Raw genomic sequence first — 21,884 nt, forward strand, 5'->3', positions numbered from 1 at the left:
GTTCCTCAATCACAAAATTTGAAAAGATGTACCACTTTCATAAGCTCTGCAGGACATTCTTGAAGTCTGCGACAAGCTTAAGAATTCTCCTGAGGAGTCGGGGAAACAAGTTTTGGTGATATTAACGAACATCTAACCGAAGACTCAGGGGTACAATAAACTTGTGCAAGTAAGTAGTGCCTTTAATGGCAACGGAGATCTGGAAGAATTTTCACTGTGAGACATTGTGTGCTTTAAATATGCACCAGTAACCTCGTCCGATATAGAGAGATGCTTTTTGATACACAAAACTGTTTTAGCTGAAAATAGGAAGAGATTTCTTTTTGAAAACTTGAATATGCTATATGTTCATTGTAATGCTGTAGCATTATCATGCTGTGAAGAAACATCTTGCGGTCTTGTTAGGGGCAAGGATGAGTGTAGAATGGGCAAGGCCCTTTTGCAATATGGAAAGCTGCAAAACCAGTGTGTTTTATGAACATGGATGTTACAAAGTTTGGCATTGAATGGAAAGTGAACAGGAAAGCATGGATGACCAGAGAAATAATGATAGTGTTTTGTAGACAATTTGACAGAAAAATAATACGTCAGGAGAGAAAAGTGTTATTCCTTGACAATGCAGCATTGCATCCAGACACTATTAAGCTGCAAAATATGAAGATCATCCTTTTTCCAACTAATGTATCATCAGTTTCTCAGCCATTTGACAAGAAGTGCTCTACAACTTCAAGGTTATCTAGGCCTACAGGCAGGCAGTGAAGCACATTGTATCAGAACATAACAGGAATGAAGATACCCCTCAAATACTGATAAAGGGACTGAATATTCTCCAAACAAATTCGTGGATAATAATTGCATGAAAAAACATTACAGTTTAAACAGTTCGTAACTGCTTTCTGAAAGCTGGATTTCCTGCTACTAGTGGAAATCCTGAAATAGACTGGTATTTCTGAAAGCGTGGAGGCAACCTAACCGTTAAGATTACTGGGTAGAAGCGAACACTTAAAAAAAAATTGATTCAGATATTCCATCAGAGTATGAGTGTGGAGATGTGAAAACAATTCTTCAGCCACTCTAAAAGAAGGATTACAAAGATGATGATTCTGATAAAAGGGGCATTGAAAACATTGAAGAAAATATGGAAATTGGTGTGCTGCCAGTAAGCCCTTACAGTGAGGCTTTGGGCTTTCCTAAACGACTGAAAGAATTCTATTGTACACAAAACGATGAAAAAGGTGTGAATTTGACACATGGACTTATTTGCACATAGTGAAAATATTATTACTAAACCAAATTTTTTTTAGGGGCCTAACATCGAAGGTCATCGGCCCAAAACCGAATTTTACAAAAGAAATTAACATTAAGGTGTTTTTTTTTTTCTTTTTTTTTTTTTTTTTTTTTCTTTTTTTTTTTCAATTGTTGGACGTTTTACTGTAGATTGCTACATGTACATATTGATTTAAAATGTCAAACTTTAATGTTAGTATTAAATTTAACATTGTAGAGGAATAGTGCACAGTGTGTTGCGTAGAAGAGTTTTTGTCTCCCATTCATTGCAGCTGCAGCAGTGCATCTGTAACTATCTGATGTGAGTAAAGAACAATGCAGAAATATAGTACTGAATAATAATTTCCAAGAGGTTTTGTCACATACAGTTTCATGTGTTCCTACTTATTTTTAATGGTACCCATTTCATACCCACCCTAGAGCGGACACCGCTGTATAACACACAGTTTTTCGGTCCAGGTGTCCATTATAGTGAGGTTTTACTGTATTATGTTTAGTCTTTCCAAGTTTTCTTTCAGAGCCTTCCATTGTTTTAACAACTTGGCCAATTGTACAAATCCTTTTTCTAACAAATATCACTTACTACTAATACATATTTTAACATATTTAACAAGTCTCTTGCAGTATGTTTAATTTGAAAGTTAAATGTTTGTTTTGTTTTTAATAAAGCTGTGAATGTTGCCTCAGATTTCTTCAATCTTTTCAATTAACATAGGCCAGTTTTTTATGTATGTTGCGAGACAGTCCACAAATGTGTTCCATCTCACATTTCGTGATACTATTAATGACCTTCATTCTTGAATTTAGCATTTACAAGAAGGAACATTCTATTGTCTTGATTCGAAAATTTTGCTAAGGGGCGGATTTTGATTACTGATAATCCACTTCAAGGTTGGCACCTCTGACTTACACTGCATTGCTCATTTTAAATTGTTTCAAAATCCACCTGTTCATTTCAGTTTTTTCTGTAGCAGTGTGTATAGTACACTGGTAATTGTTGCATTAATAGAGAGAGGAATGGTGGGGGGAGGGTATGTTGCTAGGCAATGAAAACCTCTTTAATTCCACTCATGAGGAAACCACGTTTCTCCATCTGTCTTGTGAAGGCTTGTCGCGTTGCCTGAGAAATGAACAGAAGACTTCAATGGTCGAATAATTAGGCTATCGTTAACAGAACAGTTCCCCGGCCAATGACGACTGTTCATTTTTGAGCTGCTTCTGTAAATTTTACTCCAAAGGTGTTACGAGGTTTCCTTTGCCCAGCGACGATATCATACATATACAGTACGTTATTGTTATCATTGTGAAACAGGGTGGTGTAGCGGTTTAGCTGCTTTCCTGCCATCCCTGCAACCATGGTTTGATTTCTGGTGTTGCTGGGGTAAGATTTTCAAATGGTGTCAGGAAGGGCATGCGACCTTAAATCCCTGGCCGCAACTCCTTCATGCATCCGTGCAAGTAGGATAAGTTTTGGGCACTGATCTCTATACATGGATGGCTGGTAGCTTGGGTAGCAGTAAGCCGAATAGAAGATGGCTGGCGTACTAAGATGGCAGCGAGCGCACGGTGCAGTAGACAACGAGGAGCGCGCTTGCTTTGTTCATGCTCAGTTCAGTGACGCCAGGCCTGTAGTTCCATGGGTGTTCTGTGCTGTGTTATTACAATACCCCACATATTTACAAAGGAATTAAGATGAAATACATCAATGAGAAATCACTAGTTTAGATATTTCACTCGCTGAATTGAAACCACATGTTACTTCTGCATGTTAGTAAAATATAAACAAACAAGGGAGCCATGCTTGTACTACTACAATCAACACAAATACGAATTCCTAAATGTAAATAATATATAATATATTTAAACTATCAAAGTATACGTGTGTGGCAGATATAAATTTAGTACTATTTGGAAGAGGTACAACATTCTCTCCGTCAGTTCAAGTTACAGTATTTCCTAACATAACATAATTGTATTGATTACGTAGTAAACAAGTGACTGTCAGCATGCCGAAGTGTACTTCTACGGCAAATACGCCGCGAAATACTTGAATATCCAGCGAAAAACACACAGTAAACTATCATTCTGCCATTACAGGAGAAGTGGGTGTAGTTCTGGGCTTTTAAATGTCTGCGGGCTCATATTAAATGGCTTCTACAAGCTTTAAACAAGCCGGAATTAATAAAATAAAAACATTTTCTGAAACAGGAAGAATAGGGCTATTTTTGTATGAATTAAAAAAAAAGAAAAACCAAGTTTTTGGCTCAAAATACGAGAAATTCAGTCATACCTCCCCTTGAGAATGCATAATTTCCTGGCATACGTGTATAAAATTTACAGCAACGTTTCCAGAAACTGTTTTTCACTCATATTGTATTACCGATCGCTAATTGCATAGTATTCAGCACCTAAGTTAATATTTGTCAGCCGTTATTATACACTCATTTTTATTGCTATCCCGGAGTTTTACTGAAGTCGGAATGACTTGTCGGTGTTCCCAATGTCCTTATGCTTTGAGTGAACATGTCTCTATATTTTTAATTATTCCCATGCGCCATTAATTGCGGTTTAAAATTGATTATATTATCATTGCTCCTCCATAAGGAGCGCTCTAGGATGGGTACACCAACATGGCGAACCGCGCACTCAACTTGGCGTACTTTCTCCTGCAGCAGAGAGCTGGCATCAGCGGTCCATGTATAGAGATCAGTGGTTGTGGGTGATGATATTTGGCATCCAGCAACAACCATTTGTTATTTCTGGTATTAAAAAAAACCACATTGGGATTTGGAGAGGATATTGGCTACCTCAAGATGAGTCTGATATAATTCCTTATTTAAGTGTGTTTTCTTCATATACAAAAATTTATTTTTCACTAAGCCAAATTTTATTGGTTATATTTTGGATCTTATTGATCTGATTTTCAGATCTATGTTTCTTTTGGGTGAATTTGAGAAAATTAGGTGTCAGATTATTGGTTATGCATTGTTTAAGAAAATTTTGGCAATGTTAGGTTTTAGGCTTAAATACAGCTAAGCCTTGTTTTTAGCCTGGCTGGCGTTCAGTTCATCATCATCATTTCCCATTATCCAGTTGTAGCCGGGTAGGGGCAAATATTGTACCTTTCCACTTTTTTCTGTCTTTCCACCACTCCTCCTCCAACACTGTGTCCCATTCCAGGTTTTAAAAAATGAACAGGCGTATGGCTTTCGGTGTCGGGAGTGTCCGAGGACAGGTTTGGCTCGCCAGATGCAGGTCTTTTGATTTGACCCCCGTAGGCGACCTGCGCGTCGTGATGAGGATGAAATGATGATGAAGACGACAAATACATCCAGCCCCCATGCCAGCAAAAGTAACCAATTATGGTTAAAATTCCCGACCCTGTTGGGAATCAAACCTGTGACCAAAGGCCAGCACGCTAACCCTTTAGCATGGAGCCGGACTCCCAGTCCAGGTTTCTTTCTATAATACTGCGTTAGATTGTGTCCTTCCATCTCAATCGTGGTCGTCCATGGCCTCTCCTTCCTTGCATTTGCATTTCCATCACCTTTTTTGGCATTCTTTCATCACTCATTCCCTTTATGTGGCCCAAACCATCTTAGTCGGCTCTTTTCTATTCTGTCATTCATTTTTACCGCTCCAATTTCTTCCCGGATTTTCTCATTCCTTATTTTGTCTCTTCCACTCTTATGTTTCATACTCCTCAAGAACTTCATTTCGGCTGCCTGTATTCGACTCTCATCCTTCTTTGTTATTGTCCAAGTTTCTGCTCCGTAAGTTGTTATGGGTATGTAATACATGTTGTACATAGTTTCCTTTGCTTCCATTGGCACATCTAACATGTTTCTTACACTGATAGAAACAGCTTCCAGCTTGAATCCTTTTACTAATCTCAGCTCAGTCGACCATTCTCCATTAATTCACTCCCCAGGTATTTGAACGTTTCCACTACTTCCAGGGACTTGTCTACAAGTCTATATGTAATAAAATTCATTGTGGTCTGTATTGATGAATGATCACTATCACAGAGGGTGGGGGGGAGGAAAGTCCATCTATTCAGTGCCAGTTATATAAAGTCTAATTTTCTTTATTAAATGTTGGGACTAGTTTCGACCCTGTTATTTTGGTCATCTTCAGACTTAATCACAAGATGGGGAAAAAAGTATTACATGCAATACAATCACTAATAATTTTAATACACTGAAATTGGAATGTCTTAAGACTTGTTTATATAACACACTTAATCAGCACATGTGAGTAAGTTTCCAGTTGTGTCATGTTAAGAATGAAACAAACTCTGAAACTTTTTCTTCTAATTTAAATGGTTCATGTTTGTGGGTTACTGTAGTCACGTCCTAGTTCGTGAACCATAGGCAACGGCTGAGTGGCCTAGTAAGTGGTCCTGAGAGTCGGGATACCAGTTGCTATGGAATGGGAGTGGGCATCTCGGACATATTCTGAGTCGTGGCTCTCCTTGTGCTCAGGCGGCTAGGACTATACAATTCACCGGTGGTCCATAACCCATTAGAGGAGAGATCCTCACTTGGACTATGTTCAAGTAGGGCAGCATCCTGCTTCGTGAATTTACCGAGCTCAGAACACTTTAAGCAAGCTTCGGACCTATGGGAGTAATGGAGTCCCACTCCCATTTGACAGGCGAGGGACTCCTTGGAAACAACTTGGCGAACGAAATGGAATTCGATGGGGAGCTATCAATATTAATGGGGCTTATGGAAGAAAGAAGGTAGAACTGGCTGAGTCAGCAAAGAGGATGCATCTGGATGTGCTAGGAGTAAGTGATATTCGGGTAAGGGGAGATAATGTGGAAGAGATAGGAGATTATAAAGTGTACTTGACGGGTGTTAGAAAGGGAAGGGCAGAGTCTGGGGTAGGGCTCTTTATCAGGAATACCATTGCACACAACATAGTTTCTGTTAGGCACGTAAATGAGCAAATGATGTGGGTAGATTTATCAGCGGGAGAAATTAGGACAAGAATTGTGTCCGTGTATTCACCATGTGAGGGTGCAGATGAGGATGAAGTTGACAAGTTGTATGAAGCATTGAGTGACATCGTGGTCAGGGTCAACAGCAAGGATAGAATAGTGCTAATGGGCGATTTCAATGCGAGAGTTGGGAATAGAACTGAAGGATACAAAAGGGTGATTGGTAAATGTGGGGAAGATATGGAAGCTAATGGGAATGGGAAGCGTTTGCTGGACTTCTGTGCTAGTATGGGTTTAGCTGTTACGAATACATTCTTCAAGCATAAGGCTATTCACCGCTACGCATGGGAGGCTAGGGTTACCAGATCCATAATAGACTATATCTTAACAGACTTTGAATTCAGGAAATCTGTTAGGAATGTACGAGTTTTTCGCGGATTTTTCGATGATACAGACTACTATCTGATCTGTAGTGAACTAAGTATCTCTAGGCCTAGGGTGGAGAAAGTGAAATCTGTCTGCAAACGAATAAGGGTAGAAAATCTCCAGGACGAGGAAATTAGACAGAAACACATGGATATGATTAGTGAGAAGTTTCGAACAGTAGACAGTAAGCAGGTTCAGGATATAGAAAGTGAATGGGTGGCATACAGGGATGCTGTAGTAGAAACAGCAAGGGAATGCCTAGGAACAACTGTGTGTAAAGATGAGGAAAGGCGAACATCTTGGTGGAATGATGAAGTGAGAGCAGCTTGTAAACTTAAAAAGAAGGCTTATCAGAAATGACTCCAAACAAGGGCCGAGGCAGACAGGGATTGGTACGTAGATGAAAGAAATAGAGCGAAACAAATAGTTGTTGAATCCAAAAAGAAGTCATGGGAAGATTTTGGTAATAACCTGGAAAGGCTAAGTCAAGCAGCAGGGAAACCTTTCTGGACAGTAATAAAGAATCTTAGGAAGGGAGGGAGAAAGGAAATGAACAGTGTTTTGAGTAATTCAGGTGAACTCATAATAGATCCCAGGGAATCACTGGAGAGGTGGAGGGAATTTTTTGAGCATCTTCTCAATGTAAAAGGAAATCACCATGGTGGTGTTGCAAACAGCCAAGCTCATGGGGAGGAGAAAAATGATGTTGGTGAAATTATGCTTGAGGAAGTGGAAAGGATAGTAAATAAACTCCATTGTCATAAGGCAGCAGGAATAGATGAAATTAGACCTGAAATGGTGAAGTATAGTGGGAAGGCAGGGATGAAATGGCTTCATAGAGTAGTAAAAGTAGCGTGGAGTGTTGGTAAGGTACCTTCAGATTGGACAAAAGCAGTAATTGCACCTATCTATAAGCAAGAGAACAGGAAGGATTGCAACAATTATCAAGGTATCTCATTGATTAGTATACCAGGCAAAGTATTCACTGGCATCTTGGAAGGGAGGGTGCGATCAGTCCTTGAGAGAAAGTTGGATGAAAACCAGTGTGGTTTCAGACCACAGAGAGGCTGCTATGAGAGGAATAGGCAGTTGTGTTTATGTTTCGTAGATCTAGAGAAAGCATATGACAGGGTACCGAGGGAAAAGATGTTCGCCATACTAGGGGACTATGGAATTAAAGGTAGATTATTAAAATCAATCAAAGGCATTTATGTTGACAATTGGGCTTCAGTGAGAATTGATGGTAGAATGAGTTCTTGGTTCAGGGTACTTACAGGAGTTAGACAAGGCTGTAATCTTTCACCTTTGCTGTTCGTAGTTTACATGGTTGTTTACATGGGTCATCTGCTGAAAGGTATAAAATGGCAGGGAGGGATTCAGTTAGGTGGAAATGTAGTAAGCAGTTTGGCCTATGCTGACGACTTGGTCTTAATGGCAGACTGTGCCGAAAGCCTGCAGTCTAATATCTTGGAACTTGAAACTAGGTGCAATGAGTATGGTATGAAAATTAGCCTCTCGAAGACTAAATTGATGTCAGTAGGTAAGAAATTCAAGAGAATTGAATGTCAGATTGGTGATACAAAGCTAGAACAGGTCGATAATTTCAAGTATTTTGGTTGTGTGTTCTCCCAGGATGGTAATATAGTGAGATTGAATCAAGGTGTAGTAAAGCTAATGCAGTGAGCTCGCAGTTGCGATCAGCAGTATTCTGTAAGAAGGAAGTCAGCTCCCAGACGAAACTATCTTTACATCGGTCTGTTTTCAGACCAACTTTGCTTTATGGGAGCGAAAGCTGGGTGGACTCAGGATATCTTATTCATAAATTAGAAGTAACAGACATGAAAGTAGCAAGAATGATTGTTGGTACTAACAGGTGGGAACAATGGCAGGAGGGTACTCAGAATGAGGCGATAAAGGCTAATTTAGGAATGAACTCGATGGATGAAGCTGTACGCATAAACCGGCTTCGGTGGTGGGGTCATGTGAGGTGAATGGAGGAGGATAGGTTACCTAGGAGAATAATGGACTCTGTTATGGAGGGTAAGAGAAGTAGAGGGAGACCAAGACGACGATGGTCAGTCTCGGTTTCTAACAATTTAAAGATAAAGAGGTATAGAACTAAATGAGGCCACAACACTAGTTGCAAATCGAGGATTGTGGCGACGTTTAGTAAATTTTCAGAGGCTTCCAGACTGAATGCTGAAAGGCATAACAGTCTATAATGATTATGTATGTATGTATGTTTAATATAAAGAATTCAAACGGGTCACAGCCAGAAGTTTTGACGTATAATACCGTGTGATATATATTATCAGAATAAATTATTTATTCAATTTGGGTTTGAAATTTTTCTACCACTACGGTAGGAGATGTCTTGGGCTGTACCTCCAGTGGCTAGAAACTCAACTCACAACTCTCAGGCACCATAACTTTAAGACGCTTGCGATAAGCCTTTTGACTTTCAGCGTTGGTGATCTTGGACATTTTGTAATCCGGACAAGCTGCTCTATCCTTTCAAATGCGTTTTTGATGTTTTTAAATTCATTTATTGACCCTATGTTGCGACGATTTGCCTTTTTCGCATTTCTTCACACCATAATTTTTTCCCATTGTAGAACCCGATGAGCTAAATCAAATGACACCTCTCACTGTGCTTCTACATCAAGAGTTAAGAGGTACACTAATTGTTAGCTGCGTGACGTGGTGATTTCTGTACCTCAAGGTAGCCTTGAAAGAGAAACTAAAAAGTTTTAAATCTTATTCAAGTTTTAGCTGATGATGTCCAATATTCTAGGACAAAACATTTGCTAATCAATGTAAATAAATTGAAGAAACTTGTATAGGTGGGAACTTACTTACAAGCCTATAAGTGACAATAGAGAGATAACGTGAAGTTTATATTATGTAATGCAGTACCTCAAGATGGCAGCACTATTGAATCACACATATACGTTGTGCTGGCTGCAGATTCTTCTTAGTGGGTACATTCCTTCTTTCCCTTTACCATGAGGAATTGGTCACTGTTGTTGCATGTGCTGCCTGGAAGTTCTTTTTATATTAAAACTGTTAAAAAAATTTTTAACACTCACTGGCCCAACTACTGTTCAGAATCTGTAGATATATTCTACATCAGAATATTATGTTTTCCTGCAAATCGCTTGTATATTGCTGAAAATACAGTTTATCATCGTAATGTCTGCTTATAACAATATTTTGCAATGGCAGAACTGGCCTTGAAAGGGGTGGAATTATGAGAGATGTAGAAAAGTGATAAAAAGGTGCAAATCCATGCTTCTTATTTTTATCATGTTTATTATATTTGCAATGGGTGCAATATTTTCATGCCTCTAACCGTAATTAATTAACCGCATCAATGTCTTTGTGATGTTTAAGAGCATATCTCTCATTTTTCGTATATTACTTGCAGTATCAGTAACAAAACTACTAATGTGTCTTAAATTCTCTTTCACAACTTTTTACAGAATCCACAGAAATTTGACATATAATCTAAAGTGTGTGGGTGACCTGATGTATCAATTGTGTTGTGTTGGTTCACATCTCCAGCCTATCTGGTCACTCATACAAACAGCTTGATTGCTCATATCTGAGAATCATTCATCTTGGTTAATCATCATCATCATCATCATCAATGTCCCACCCCACACCACTCATTTCTGTCCTTCCACTTTCCCTGCTCTATTACTTCCGCCATATCCAATCTAGCTTCTCTAATGTACTTCCAAATCTGATCCATCCACCTTCTTCTTGGTCTTTCAACTGGTCTCTTTCCGTTAACTTCTCTTTCCAATTCCTTTCATGCTACCCGTTCCTTTCCCATTCTTTTTACTTGTCCAAACCATCTCAGTCTTGCTTTCTGTATCTTCTGTACTAACGGTTCTATATTTAGCACTTCTCTGATTTTAATATTTTGAATTCTATCTCTTCCTGTCTTTTTAACTGATGTTCTTAAAAATTTAATTTCTGCTGCTTGGATCTTGCTATTTGTCTCTTGTTAGTTACCCGCGTTTCTTTTCCGTATGTTACAATTGGTATGAAATACTGTTTATATAATGTTAATTTTATTCTCTTGGGTACTTTATCATCCCATGAAAGCTCTGACTTGATGATAAAATGTTGTACCTTTACTTAGGGCTGGTTCTACCATCTGCTGGTAAAGTGGCTGGCAGCTGTCCGGGAGGAAAACTACCTGGGGGTGTAAAGCAGCTGGTACTTTGCATTGCGTCCAACCACCTCCGTGCAAGCGCTGGGTAGCTACCAGGAGCTAGACACCAATATACTGAGTTGGCTAGACTGATTTTCAGCGACTTCTCGCTTTCGAGTGTGGTGCTATCTATCATCAGATGTATGAAGCTCATTTAGATCGTCTTATTTTCCTGTGCTTGCATCTGTTGATTATCTTCAAAAAGCCTAATAAGGGGAGTCTTAAGAGTTATGGACAACGATTTATGTCAAGCTTTCGTGATTTTAATCTATGAGCTTCAAAATCAATACCTAATTGGGATTATAATCTCGAGGTTACATTTTCTTATGCCAGTTATAACCTGTCATGTAAGGCAGCGTTTTTGGAATGTATTCTCATAGTAGATTGGTCAAGTCGCTCACTCCGTAATAGAAGGTACGCAGGTTTTCATCGTCTTTCTAATTTACATTTTAAAAAAATATTTTCGTTCCCTGCCGTTGTTCTTAACTCTTTTTCACACGCTTCCATATACGTATATACACCCAACATCTTCCTTACGTACTTATTGACTTTGAGCATTCTATCTGCAGGCTTCTGTGAATTGATTATCTCCACAATGCTCTATTTGCAACTAGCTCTGTGACCTCGTTTAGTTCCACATGCTTCCATTTATTTATAATGCATTTCATTCTAATGTTTATGAAGATAAAGTTGGAAGGTACCGTACTGTTAAAGAACCAATCGGGGTAAATATCCATCATAGGAAGAGGAATTCAGGAATGGAATAGTTTCCAATTTCTTCGAAATCATTTACAAAAAGACTGTGTAAACAACTGATGAGGAATCTGCTACCTGGGCGACAGTCCTATACGGTATGCTATATTAATCGTAACATCACTTTCTATAAGTAGCACACACATAAAGCATTATCCTAGTAGACATAATATTGTGATTAAACATTTCAATGAAATATGTTATTAACAAAAGAACTTATGAAAAGAGGCATAGAGATTAATACAGCGCTAATAATGGGGGAAAAAAAAGATTCGTCATAATGAAGACTCGAACCTGCAAACCTCGTATAAACTGCATGCGTTAGCCATTACGCTACGAAGTAGCTTGGGGTAATGTGGATACATGTAAATAAGTTATACCTGGTGTTTGAAAACTGAAAGACTAGAATATTATATCTAATTTGAAATTATTTCCAAATAGGTTTCGATTTTATATCCTTCTAGAGTTTCTTTGCGAAACCTTGACGTATAAAATGTGTTCCCTACGCTATCAATGCGAGAGGCTGGTGTGACCGTTGCAACTCTAAGGAAGCATTAATGTTCAAAATCCTGCAATGCAATATCGATCACTGTTACAGTATAATGCTTTTTTTTTTTTCAGTATACTAAGCTAATTTGAGTTGTATGTCACCAGAAATACGGCTAACAAAGTTTAGCTCTCAAATCTTGCCCGGCAGGTAAAGTCTTATGGGGTCCTCGAAGTGGCCGATAAATTATGCGCCGGGTAACGACGATTTATGCTGCCGATAGCACTACCCGGGAGTGGTCGAACGGAAACATTCTTTTACGTGGAGGGCAAGTTACGTGCTACTTTACCAGTAGGTGGTAGAACCGGCCCTTAGTCTGTTATTAATTTCAGGGTTGATTTCGTTACTTCCATTAATAATGCTACGCAGATATATAAACTGTTCTACATTCTCTAACCATTCTCATTTTATGTTCACTTGGCTTCTCTTTTTCTCTTTTCCACAGTGCATGACTACAGTTTTCTTTTTACTAATTACCATTCCAAACTCCAGATTTTCATTCCAGATGTCCAGACTCCTTTGTACTTCCTTTTCTCCCTTTTCCCAAATCACCACATCATCTGCAAATACCAAGGCATTCACTTCACCATTACTGATACCCTGTTTTACACGTTCTGTGATTTCGTCCATCAATATTATAAACCATAATAGCGACGGTGCACTTCCTTGCTCGAGACTTTTTTTTGTGTAAAATATTTGAGTCACCACTCCCCACTTGTACACTGCTTTCACTCTCATGATACAACACTTTATTTATTCTGCAGATGAAATCTTCTCGGTTTTGTTGCTAATTGCTTTTTGCACATTACATTACTGGTATTAGCAGATGGGCTTGGCCTAGTTGGATCGCCTTTAACCCGTGAGGCCTCGCCACGCTGTCTTTTCGACCGCACATTCATTTATTCATTTGCAATGAGCTTACATCTCGTCTTGCTTTTGCTTCTCGTATCCTCTGTTGGAGAGTTAACGCTAGTACAGTATCAGTTAATCTAAATTTGTTGTCCATTGTTACGGGGAGGAAGAAAATCTGACCTCGACAAAAGTTTCGGTCTTTTCCACCTCGCGCAAGGCCTTGTGTTTTGCATTCTTTTGTGTTCCATACTGTGAGTCTTAATAGTTCTTTTCGCGTGTAGTGTTGTGTTTCGTGTTAGAAAACATGGATCTGAAGGAAATAAAGAGGATTGATCAACTTCTGAGAAGCGTAGAAAAAGAAGAATCAGTGAACCAGGCTCTTCAACAACAGCGTACTGCAAGGCGCTATTTGTTTCAAGATGACGATAGTGATTGTGACGAACTAGCCTCTTCAACAACAGCGTACTGCAAGGCGCTATTTGTTTCAAGATGACGATAGTGATTGTGAACCACTTGATGACACTAGAGAATCTGATGACGAGAATCATTCAGTGAATGAAAGTGAACATGATACGGAAAGTGAGGAATCTGGCGAATCTGAAGAAGAAATAGACGATCCTTGCATGGGGCCTGATCAAGTATCATATCTGCTTAGTAAGGATAATAAAACAGTGGGATGCTCATGTAATGTGTAAAACAGGCCGTAAAAGAAAACTGAATATAGTGAAAACTTCTCATTTACCAGGTACAATAAGGGAGGCAAGACGTGTACAATCTTCATTGGAAGCCTGGCCGCTTGTATTTCCCTGACAGTGTACTGGAGGAAATTGTAGCATATACTAATGTGTGGATTGAAAAAGGGCCTAACTATAGTCGGCCACGTGATGCTGCCAATACAAATATTGTAGAAATAAAGGCTGTGATTGGCCTTCTTTATTTGGCAGGTGTAGTCAAATAAAGACATTTGAACTTGGACTAATGAGCTGCAGATGGGACTGGTATTGAAGCTTTCCACCTAACAATGTCCAGAATATGATTCCAATTTATCTTACATGCACTCAGGTTTGATGATATAAATGATCGAGGTAATAGGATGATAGTTGATAAATTAACTCACATCAGGAAGATCTTTGAGGTCCTTCTGTTCAGATGCACGAAATATTATTCACTTAGTGAATATCTCACAATTGATGAGATCTTACAGGAGTTTTGTGGTCGTTGCCCATTCACTCAATATGATCCAAATAAGCCGGATAAATAGGCATCAAATTATTTTCCAGTTGGTCCAGATTCAGGGGAAGCAAAGACAGCTGAAATGCTTACTTTTTATAACCTCATGAAAGGAGGCGTTGATGTTGACAGGATGAAGTCTGAATACTTTGTCTCTAGAATCAGCAATCGCTGGCCCCTGACATTGTTCTACGTGCTTTTGAACATTGCAGCAATCAACACTTTTATTATTTTTTGACAGGCCTAATGGAAGTGGCACAAATTACCAGAAATATTTTAAGGAGATCTCAATGACGCTACAGAATGGTTACATGATTCATCGTGCATTGATTGACTGCACTGCTCCTGATGTAAAGATGCGTTAATGCAGCATTCTGGGTATTGGAAAAGAGGACAACATCACCAAACTGTGAAATCAGACAGACAATGGTCCCTGTGCTTATTATGACAGCAAGAAGAATCAGAATACCAAAACTAAATGCGTTTCATGTTCACATTTCATATGTAAAGATCACACACATCAGCATCGTGTGTCCAGTATGCAGAGAAAAGTATTGAAACCGTAGAGGAGGAGGGGGGTGATGACTAAATTCTTCACCATTGGTGAGATCGGCCAGTTCTGAAAGGTTTTCCTGCATTGCACTCAGGGTTAAGTTCCCAGAACAGACTTCTACAGAGATTTGTTTTGAAGCAGCCATAGGTGATGAAAATGACTAATGATTGTTGCATTGGGACTTGAGTGGTTTATCATTCTTTAGTGTTTATTATTTTTTGCATTTTACATTTCCAGCGTTCAGTTTTTAAACATCGGTAACCAGAAGTTCTGATGGACAGACGTTCAAAGTAACCAAGTGAACTGAATATTTCTTTATTTGTAGAATATTTTCTCAACTGACTGAGCATACATTTGTGTAATAAAGCTATGACATGACATTTCGGTGTATTGTGTTCGAAAAATTAATTCGTGCATTAAATAATGGCCCATGGATTCTGTGCAGTCGAAAAGATCTTGCGCGAGTTCTGGCGAAATATCAATGTGAGTTCTCCTGGGTTAAAGAAATGAATACTTTGTAAATTTTCAATAGGTTGTGCACTATATATAAGCTCACTGGACAAAAAATTAGTCACTCTAGTGCGCACGCACAGGTGGATTGTTAAGCCTGTACAGATGGCGCATTGACGGAGTCCCGTGCTCAACCCCACATGCTCTGCCTCTACGTGAGCATAAGGCAGTAGCGATCAGTGAGACATTGATGTTTCAAACGGACAATGTACATCAGCATGGGTAGATGTAAAGATGTGACAGAGGGGCAAAAGGAGGCAATCGTGTTTGGTCGTGCCCATGATCATACAGTGCGTGAAGTTGCTGGATTTGTTGGTGTTTCGCAGCGGACTGTTCAATGTGTATGCAAGCAGTGATGTACTACACGTGGCCATTAAACACAATGTCAGAATTGTGGTCAGAAAAAGATCGTGTCTGAGAGGGGCCGGAGACGCCTTTCACAGCTTGTGAATCAAAATCGCTTACAAACCCCACAGGAATTTGCTGCAGTAAGTGAGTAAAGGTCCGCTCCAACCTGTTAGTGAAGGAACATTGTGACAGGAACTGCATACAATGAACCTTTGGAGTCGGTCAGCTCGCAAGAGGCCATTGCTCACAAAGGCTCATAAATCTGCACGTCTACAATAAGGGTACAAATCATCGAACGTGGACAGTAGCTGACTGGCGGAACGTAGTGTGGTCTGACGAATCACATTTCTGCCTTTATTTCAATGATGCATGTTGAGTGCATTGAAGGCCAAATGAATCATTTCATCCTGGATGTCTGCAACGTCAGGTTCAAGCCAGAGGTGGGTCTGTGATGTTTTGGGGGTGTTTTTCGTATCGTGGATTGGGCCCACTCAACTGAGGTGACCACTAACCCAACCGTCTTGTTTGTTTAAACATCGTGGATGATCAGATGTTGCCTTTCAGTCAACATTTGTATTTTGACTATCTATTGATATCCCGATTTTTCAAGATATCAGCAAAGTTCATCGGGCTGGATGCATATGTGACTGGTTTTATGAACACTCCGCCACACTATTATGTCTCAATTGGCAATATTCTTCTCAATACTGGAAAAGAGAAGCAAGTGTGTGTTACAATCAAACAAATCAGTTTTAATTCACTTGCTCAAACTTACTTTCATTACGTGGTGCTCGTTCTTCAGAATCAGGAAAACTTCACAATTTGTATCTTCCTGAATCATCTTGCATTTCAGAAAATGAAATCTCGTTCTTCTAAACGTAGCATTTCAATACAACATATTTTACATTTTCCTTTGAAACCCATGCCATTGTTTTTTTTTTTTATAAAATCTCCCCATATAGGACATTTTTTTCCACTCTACATTAGACATAACAAAAAAAACTAAAACTTTACAGATTTAAACACTGCAAACATGAGAATCTTGCTGGTTAAGTTACAAGCTCAAACTGCCAGAAGTTAGTTGGTTACCTGTAGCTGACAGTATCCCGACAACAGTCTCTGATATATTTTTAAATAGCTTAACATTGACGCCTCAAAATAAATTATGTTTAAAATTCAGATGTAAAAAGTAAGAAATGGTTTAAGTCAGAGTTTTAAAAATTGATCATTAAGATTGTTTTATTTTAAATCAGTCCCCTTCGGTTTTAGTTTTGCTGTATATTGGAATTTTGTATCTTTTCAAGAGTTTTTATTTCCAGTTAGACATGTTGGAATTATGTTATACTTTTTTCTTTTCTTTACAGCCTGGAATGGATAGTGGTTGTACTGCTGTGGTTGCATTATTAAGAGGTCGAGACCTATATGTTGCCAATGCAGGTGATTCAAGGTGTGTACTTTCTCATAAAGGAAAAGCTGTGGACATGAGTGTTGATCACAAGCCTGAAGATGATGAAGAAAGAGAGAGGATACTCAATGCTGGTGGCAAAGTTACTCTTGATGGAAGAGTGAATGGTGGACTTAATCTGTCTCGAGCCTTCGGTAATTATCTTCAGATCCATCTCTTTTTAGAATATCCTTCCTCAGTTGTTACTAAGTTAAATAATATTTGTGAAAACAACTGTTCACTTATATAGGTGAAGGAAACATAGCTAATATATGTGCCAGAATCTGGTACATACTAGAGTACTCTCTCAGAGCAAATAGAAGACACTTCAGTTTCCCTGCTGCATTTATTTATTTATTTATTTATTTATTTATTTATTTATTTAGTTAGTTAGTTAGTTAGTTAGTTAGTTAGTTAGTTAGTTATTTTTCCCAACTCATTTTCAGATGAATATAAAGTGTTTCCATTTTGAACTTACCGTTTTCCCTCTGAACATACATGTTAGCTGTCACACTACCTTTGGCTGCTGCTACCCCCTCCTGCTAAAGTGCGATTCTGACTGAAACAGGTATCTCATAATTTCTTTATCACTAGAGTTTGGGTGTTTGGAATCTAAAAATTGCCCAAATATGCAGGCAAATATGGTCTTAAACGTACCTAAATAGGACTCTAAAATGGAAAATATGACCAAACATACTGTAGGTACTTCCAACAAATTATTTTTGCTACAAGTTCTTTTATATTAAAGATACAATTCATTATACAATCTTATTGCACTACTTAGCTGCCTCTGTGGATCAGCGGTAGTGTGTCGGCCTCCGGATCCCAAGATAGCGGGTTCAAACCCGGCAGAGGTAGTCGGATTTTTGAAGGGCGGAAAAAAGTCCATTCGACACTCCATGTCGTACGATGTCGGCATGTAAAAGATCTCTGGTGATACATTTGGTGTTTACCCGACAAAATTAATTAAATCTCAGCCATAGACGCCCAAGAGAGTTTCGGTTTACTCGGTCTGCCATCTAGTGGGGGCCTAGAGTAAAACGGAACGTCGAAATTGACGAGCAGACAGCCAGATGGCGTCAAATTGAAATGTCTGCACACGGTAGCTGAGGCCATACGATTATTATTATTATTATTATTATTATTATTATTATTATTATTATTATTATTATTGCACTACTTCAGTTAATTTTATTACTAGTTCTTTCAACTTGATTGTACTAGTCTCTCTCATAAATTATGAATCATTAAACTGTGCTCATTACCAAAGATATTTTAATTAATATTGCAGTCTTAAACGTTGGTGACAGAGACTACATTGCTGCTCCTGCAAACCATTGAAAATGCATTAGTTATCGGAATTAAGAATGTATCGACAGCTACCCTGAGCACAAAATATTTCATTGAAGTAAGGTGTTGAAAGAAAAGAATACATGCCTCTTATTCCCCATTCAGCCCAGCAATTTTTGTCTAGCAGCGTTGTTGTATTGCTGGACATTAAAGCCCTTTATAGCACAATAACTTCACACACGTCGCAGGTTTTTTCCCTTCTGTAGGGAAGTATTCCTTCAAAGTCTTCTCTCCTGAAATTTTTTGAGAATTTTGAAGTTTGAAAGGTAATTTAGGCATTAGCTAAAAGCAATCGGGAGCCACAAGTTCTAAGACAGATAAGAAGATAAGCCGTTATGGTATTTGCTTGGCTCTTAACAAGGTTTACATTGTAGTGAACATAAATACCGGCACTGCAAGTGTTAGTTTAAAGGAAGGTATTTTTATATTTTTACAATTTGCTTTACATTGCACCATCACGAATAAGTCTTCTGGGAATGATGAGATAGAAAAGGGTTAGGAGTGGGAAAGGAAGTGTCCGTGGCCTGATGTGAAAATGGAAAGCCACGGAAAACCACCCTCGCAGCTGCCGACAGTGGGGTTTGGACCCACTATCTCCCGAATGCAAACTTAAGCTATGTGGCCCAAACTGGGCAGCAACTTGCTCAGTAAAGGAAGTTACTCTAACATTAGTGATGTAAAGTCAGAAAAGATACATTAATAGCCAACTATTAAAGTTTGAGGCCCAAGCTCCAAGTGTTGTCACAGTGCTACAAACACATTTGCACCAGTAACATCGGACATCAAATTCAAAGTACAGTACATTTTTTCATGCAAAATATAACCTTAAATAACTAATATGATCAAAACAGTAAAAAAAAAGTAAAATATGCATTTATATGCCCTTTAAAATATGGTTGAATATACTCGGAAACAACCAATTCCTGCTTAATTCCAACAAATAGCCCTAAATGGAAGTCTGAGGGTGGGGGAGTGGAGGGGAAATGACACTTCGTGAACATCCTAACCTTATTTATCACTAGCTGCAAGCCTGTCTACAACAGGAGGGAATGTTTCATCACAATATAATAGTTTTCATATTATTGCACTTAAGTGCACTTGTTTTTTGTATAAATTCATCTGAATAGCACACTCAAATATCTTCATACTTCTTTGCTTTATTGTCATGCTTAAATTGTCTTCAGTAATACGCTTACATAACTGTTATTCTATTGAAGCCAGCAGCGAACATAATTTCAGACTTAGCCCTAAGACTAAAAAGTTTAAATGCAAAATCAAAACAGTACAGTATATTTCTATGCTGAAAGTTTTGCTCTTTCTTTAGATCATCAATCTATATATATAAAAGAACTTGTCCTAACTGACTGACTGATGCATCATCGCCGAGCCAAAACTACCGAACATAAAGAAATGAAATTTTGAGGATACATTCATATTAAGATGTAAGTGCTCGCTAAGAGAGGATTTTTTTGGTATTCGGTCGCTAAGGGGGTTTAAAGGGGGGTGAAATTTTAAAATGACTGTATCTATATCTCAAAACTTTAAAGTTTACAGGTGTAAAAATTGGTATTTAGAATCTTTTTTAAAAATAAGGAAACACATATTTTTTTTTTTTTTTCGGAAAATCCCAATAGGAGGAGTGAAAAAGGGCGAAAATAGGGTTGAATGCCTTTAATCAGGATACCGGTACTTATATCTCAGAAACTGAAGATATTACAGACCTGAACATTGGTACTTATGATCTCTCTTAAAAATCAAGAAACACGTACTTTTTGTTTTTGGAAAATCCAATTAATGGGAGGTGAAAAGGGGTGTGAATTTTTAAAATGAGTGTATCTATATCTCAAACTTTGAAAGTTTACAGCTGTAAAAATTGGTATTTAGAATCTTCTTTAAAAATAAAGAAACACTTATTTTTTTGTTTTTGGAAAATCCCAATAGAAAGGGTGAAAAGGGGGTTGAATGCCTTAAATGAGGGTACTTATATCTCAGAAACAGAAGATATTACAGACCTGAAAATTGGTATTTGGGATCTCCTTTGAAAATAAAGAAACATTTTTTTTTTTGTTTTTGGAAAATCTAATTAATGCTGGTTAAACAGAGTGACAAATTGGGGGGAATTTCTAGGAAGACTATATCTGCAGTATATCTCAGAAACGTAAAATGTTACAGACGTAAAAATTGGTATTTGGAATCTCCTGTAAAAGTAAAGAAACATAGGTGATTTGTTTTTAGAAACTCCAATTAAGGGGAAACTGAACAGGGGGTGAAATTTTAAAATGAGCATTTCTACAGTATATCTCAAAAACTTAACATGTTACCAAAGTGAAAAATAGTATTTTCTTATCTCTACTGAGAATAAAGAAACGTGTATTTTTTGTTTTCTGAAAAACCACTTGGGTGGAGGGGTAAAAGTGACTGAAAATGGGGTTGAATTCTTTTAATTAGGATACTGACATCTCAAAAGCTGAAGATGTTACAGACGTTAAATTTGGTATTTGGAATTTCCTTTAAAAATAAAGGAATACGTATTTTTTGTTTTCGGAAATCCACCTAAAGGGAGGAGGGAAATTGGAAAATTAGTTGAATTATTTGTATGAGGATACTATTATCTTAAAAACGAAAGATTTTGCAGACGTGAAAATTGGTATTTGGAATCTGCTTTAAAGTTAAGGATACATGTATTTTTGGAAAACCAATGAAGGGGGGGGGTGAAAAATTGAAAAATTAATTGAAATAATTGTATGAGGATACTTACATCTAATAGAAACTAAAGTTGTTAGACGTAAAAATTGATATTTGGATCTCCTTTAATAACAAAGAAAAAAGCGTTTTTGGGCAAAATCATTTTGGGGGGTGGAGGTGAAAAGGAGTTGAATTCCATTTATGTGGACACATATCTCAAAAACGGAAGATGTTTAGAGTCGTGATAATTGGTACTTGGAAGATCTTTTACTATTAAAGAGACAAGTATTTTTAACGGGAAATTCACTTAAGGGGGGGGGGGGGGTGAAGGAAGTGAAGAAAGTGAATTCTCTTTATGGGGATACTTATATCTCAGAACTGAAAGTAACGGACGTGAACATTGGTATTTGGAATCTCCTTTAAACATAAGGAAACACGCCTTCTTTGGGGGGGGGGGGGTAAATCAACTTAACGGCAGTGGGGTGAAAAAGGAGTTGGGACCAATTGATTTCACTGTTCATAATGTTCTTATTTTGATCATAAAATGATCATTTTTAATCTTTCCTGGGTTCGTTTTCAAGAACCATAGATAGATTACAGTAGATCCTCCTGCCATATAAATAAAAATTTAAACACATTTGAAATAAACGATATGAATGATATTGGCCATGCAATTGTTCACCTCTATAATAAGGTCAATAATTCACGGAAGTATATCATTCGTGTCGCCAG

The 21,884-nt window shown here is 38.1% G+C and overlaps 1 protein-coding gene across 1 annotated transcript in view; it reads left to right on the top strand.

The window, feature by feature from the left end:
• LOC136863196 (probable protein phosphatase CG10417) overlaps positions 1-21,884 on the top strand; it is a 209,977-nt gene that overhangs the window by 152,840 nt on the left and 35,253 nt on the right. Inside the window, exon 5 of the mRNA XM_067139558.2 lies at positions 17,038-17,272. Coding sequence (XP_066995659.2) covers positions 17,038-17,272 — 235 coding nt within the window. The remainder of the gene's footprint in view (positions 1-17,037; positions 17,273-21,884) is intronic.

This window comes from Anabrus simplex, chromosome 2 (assembly GCF_040414725.1).
Source record: "Anabrus simplex isolate iqAnaSimp1 chromosome 2, ASM4041472v1, whole genome shotgun sequence".
Lineage (NCBI taxonomy): Eukaryota > Metazoa > Arthropoda > Insecta > Orthoptera > Tettigoniidae > Anabrus > Anabrus simplex.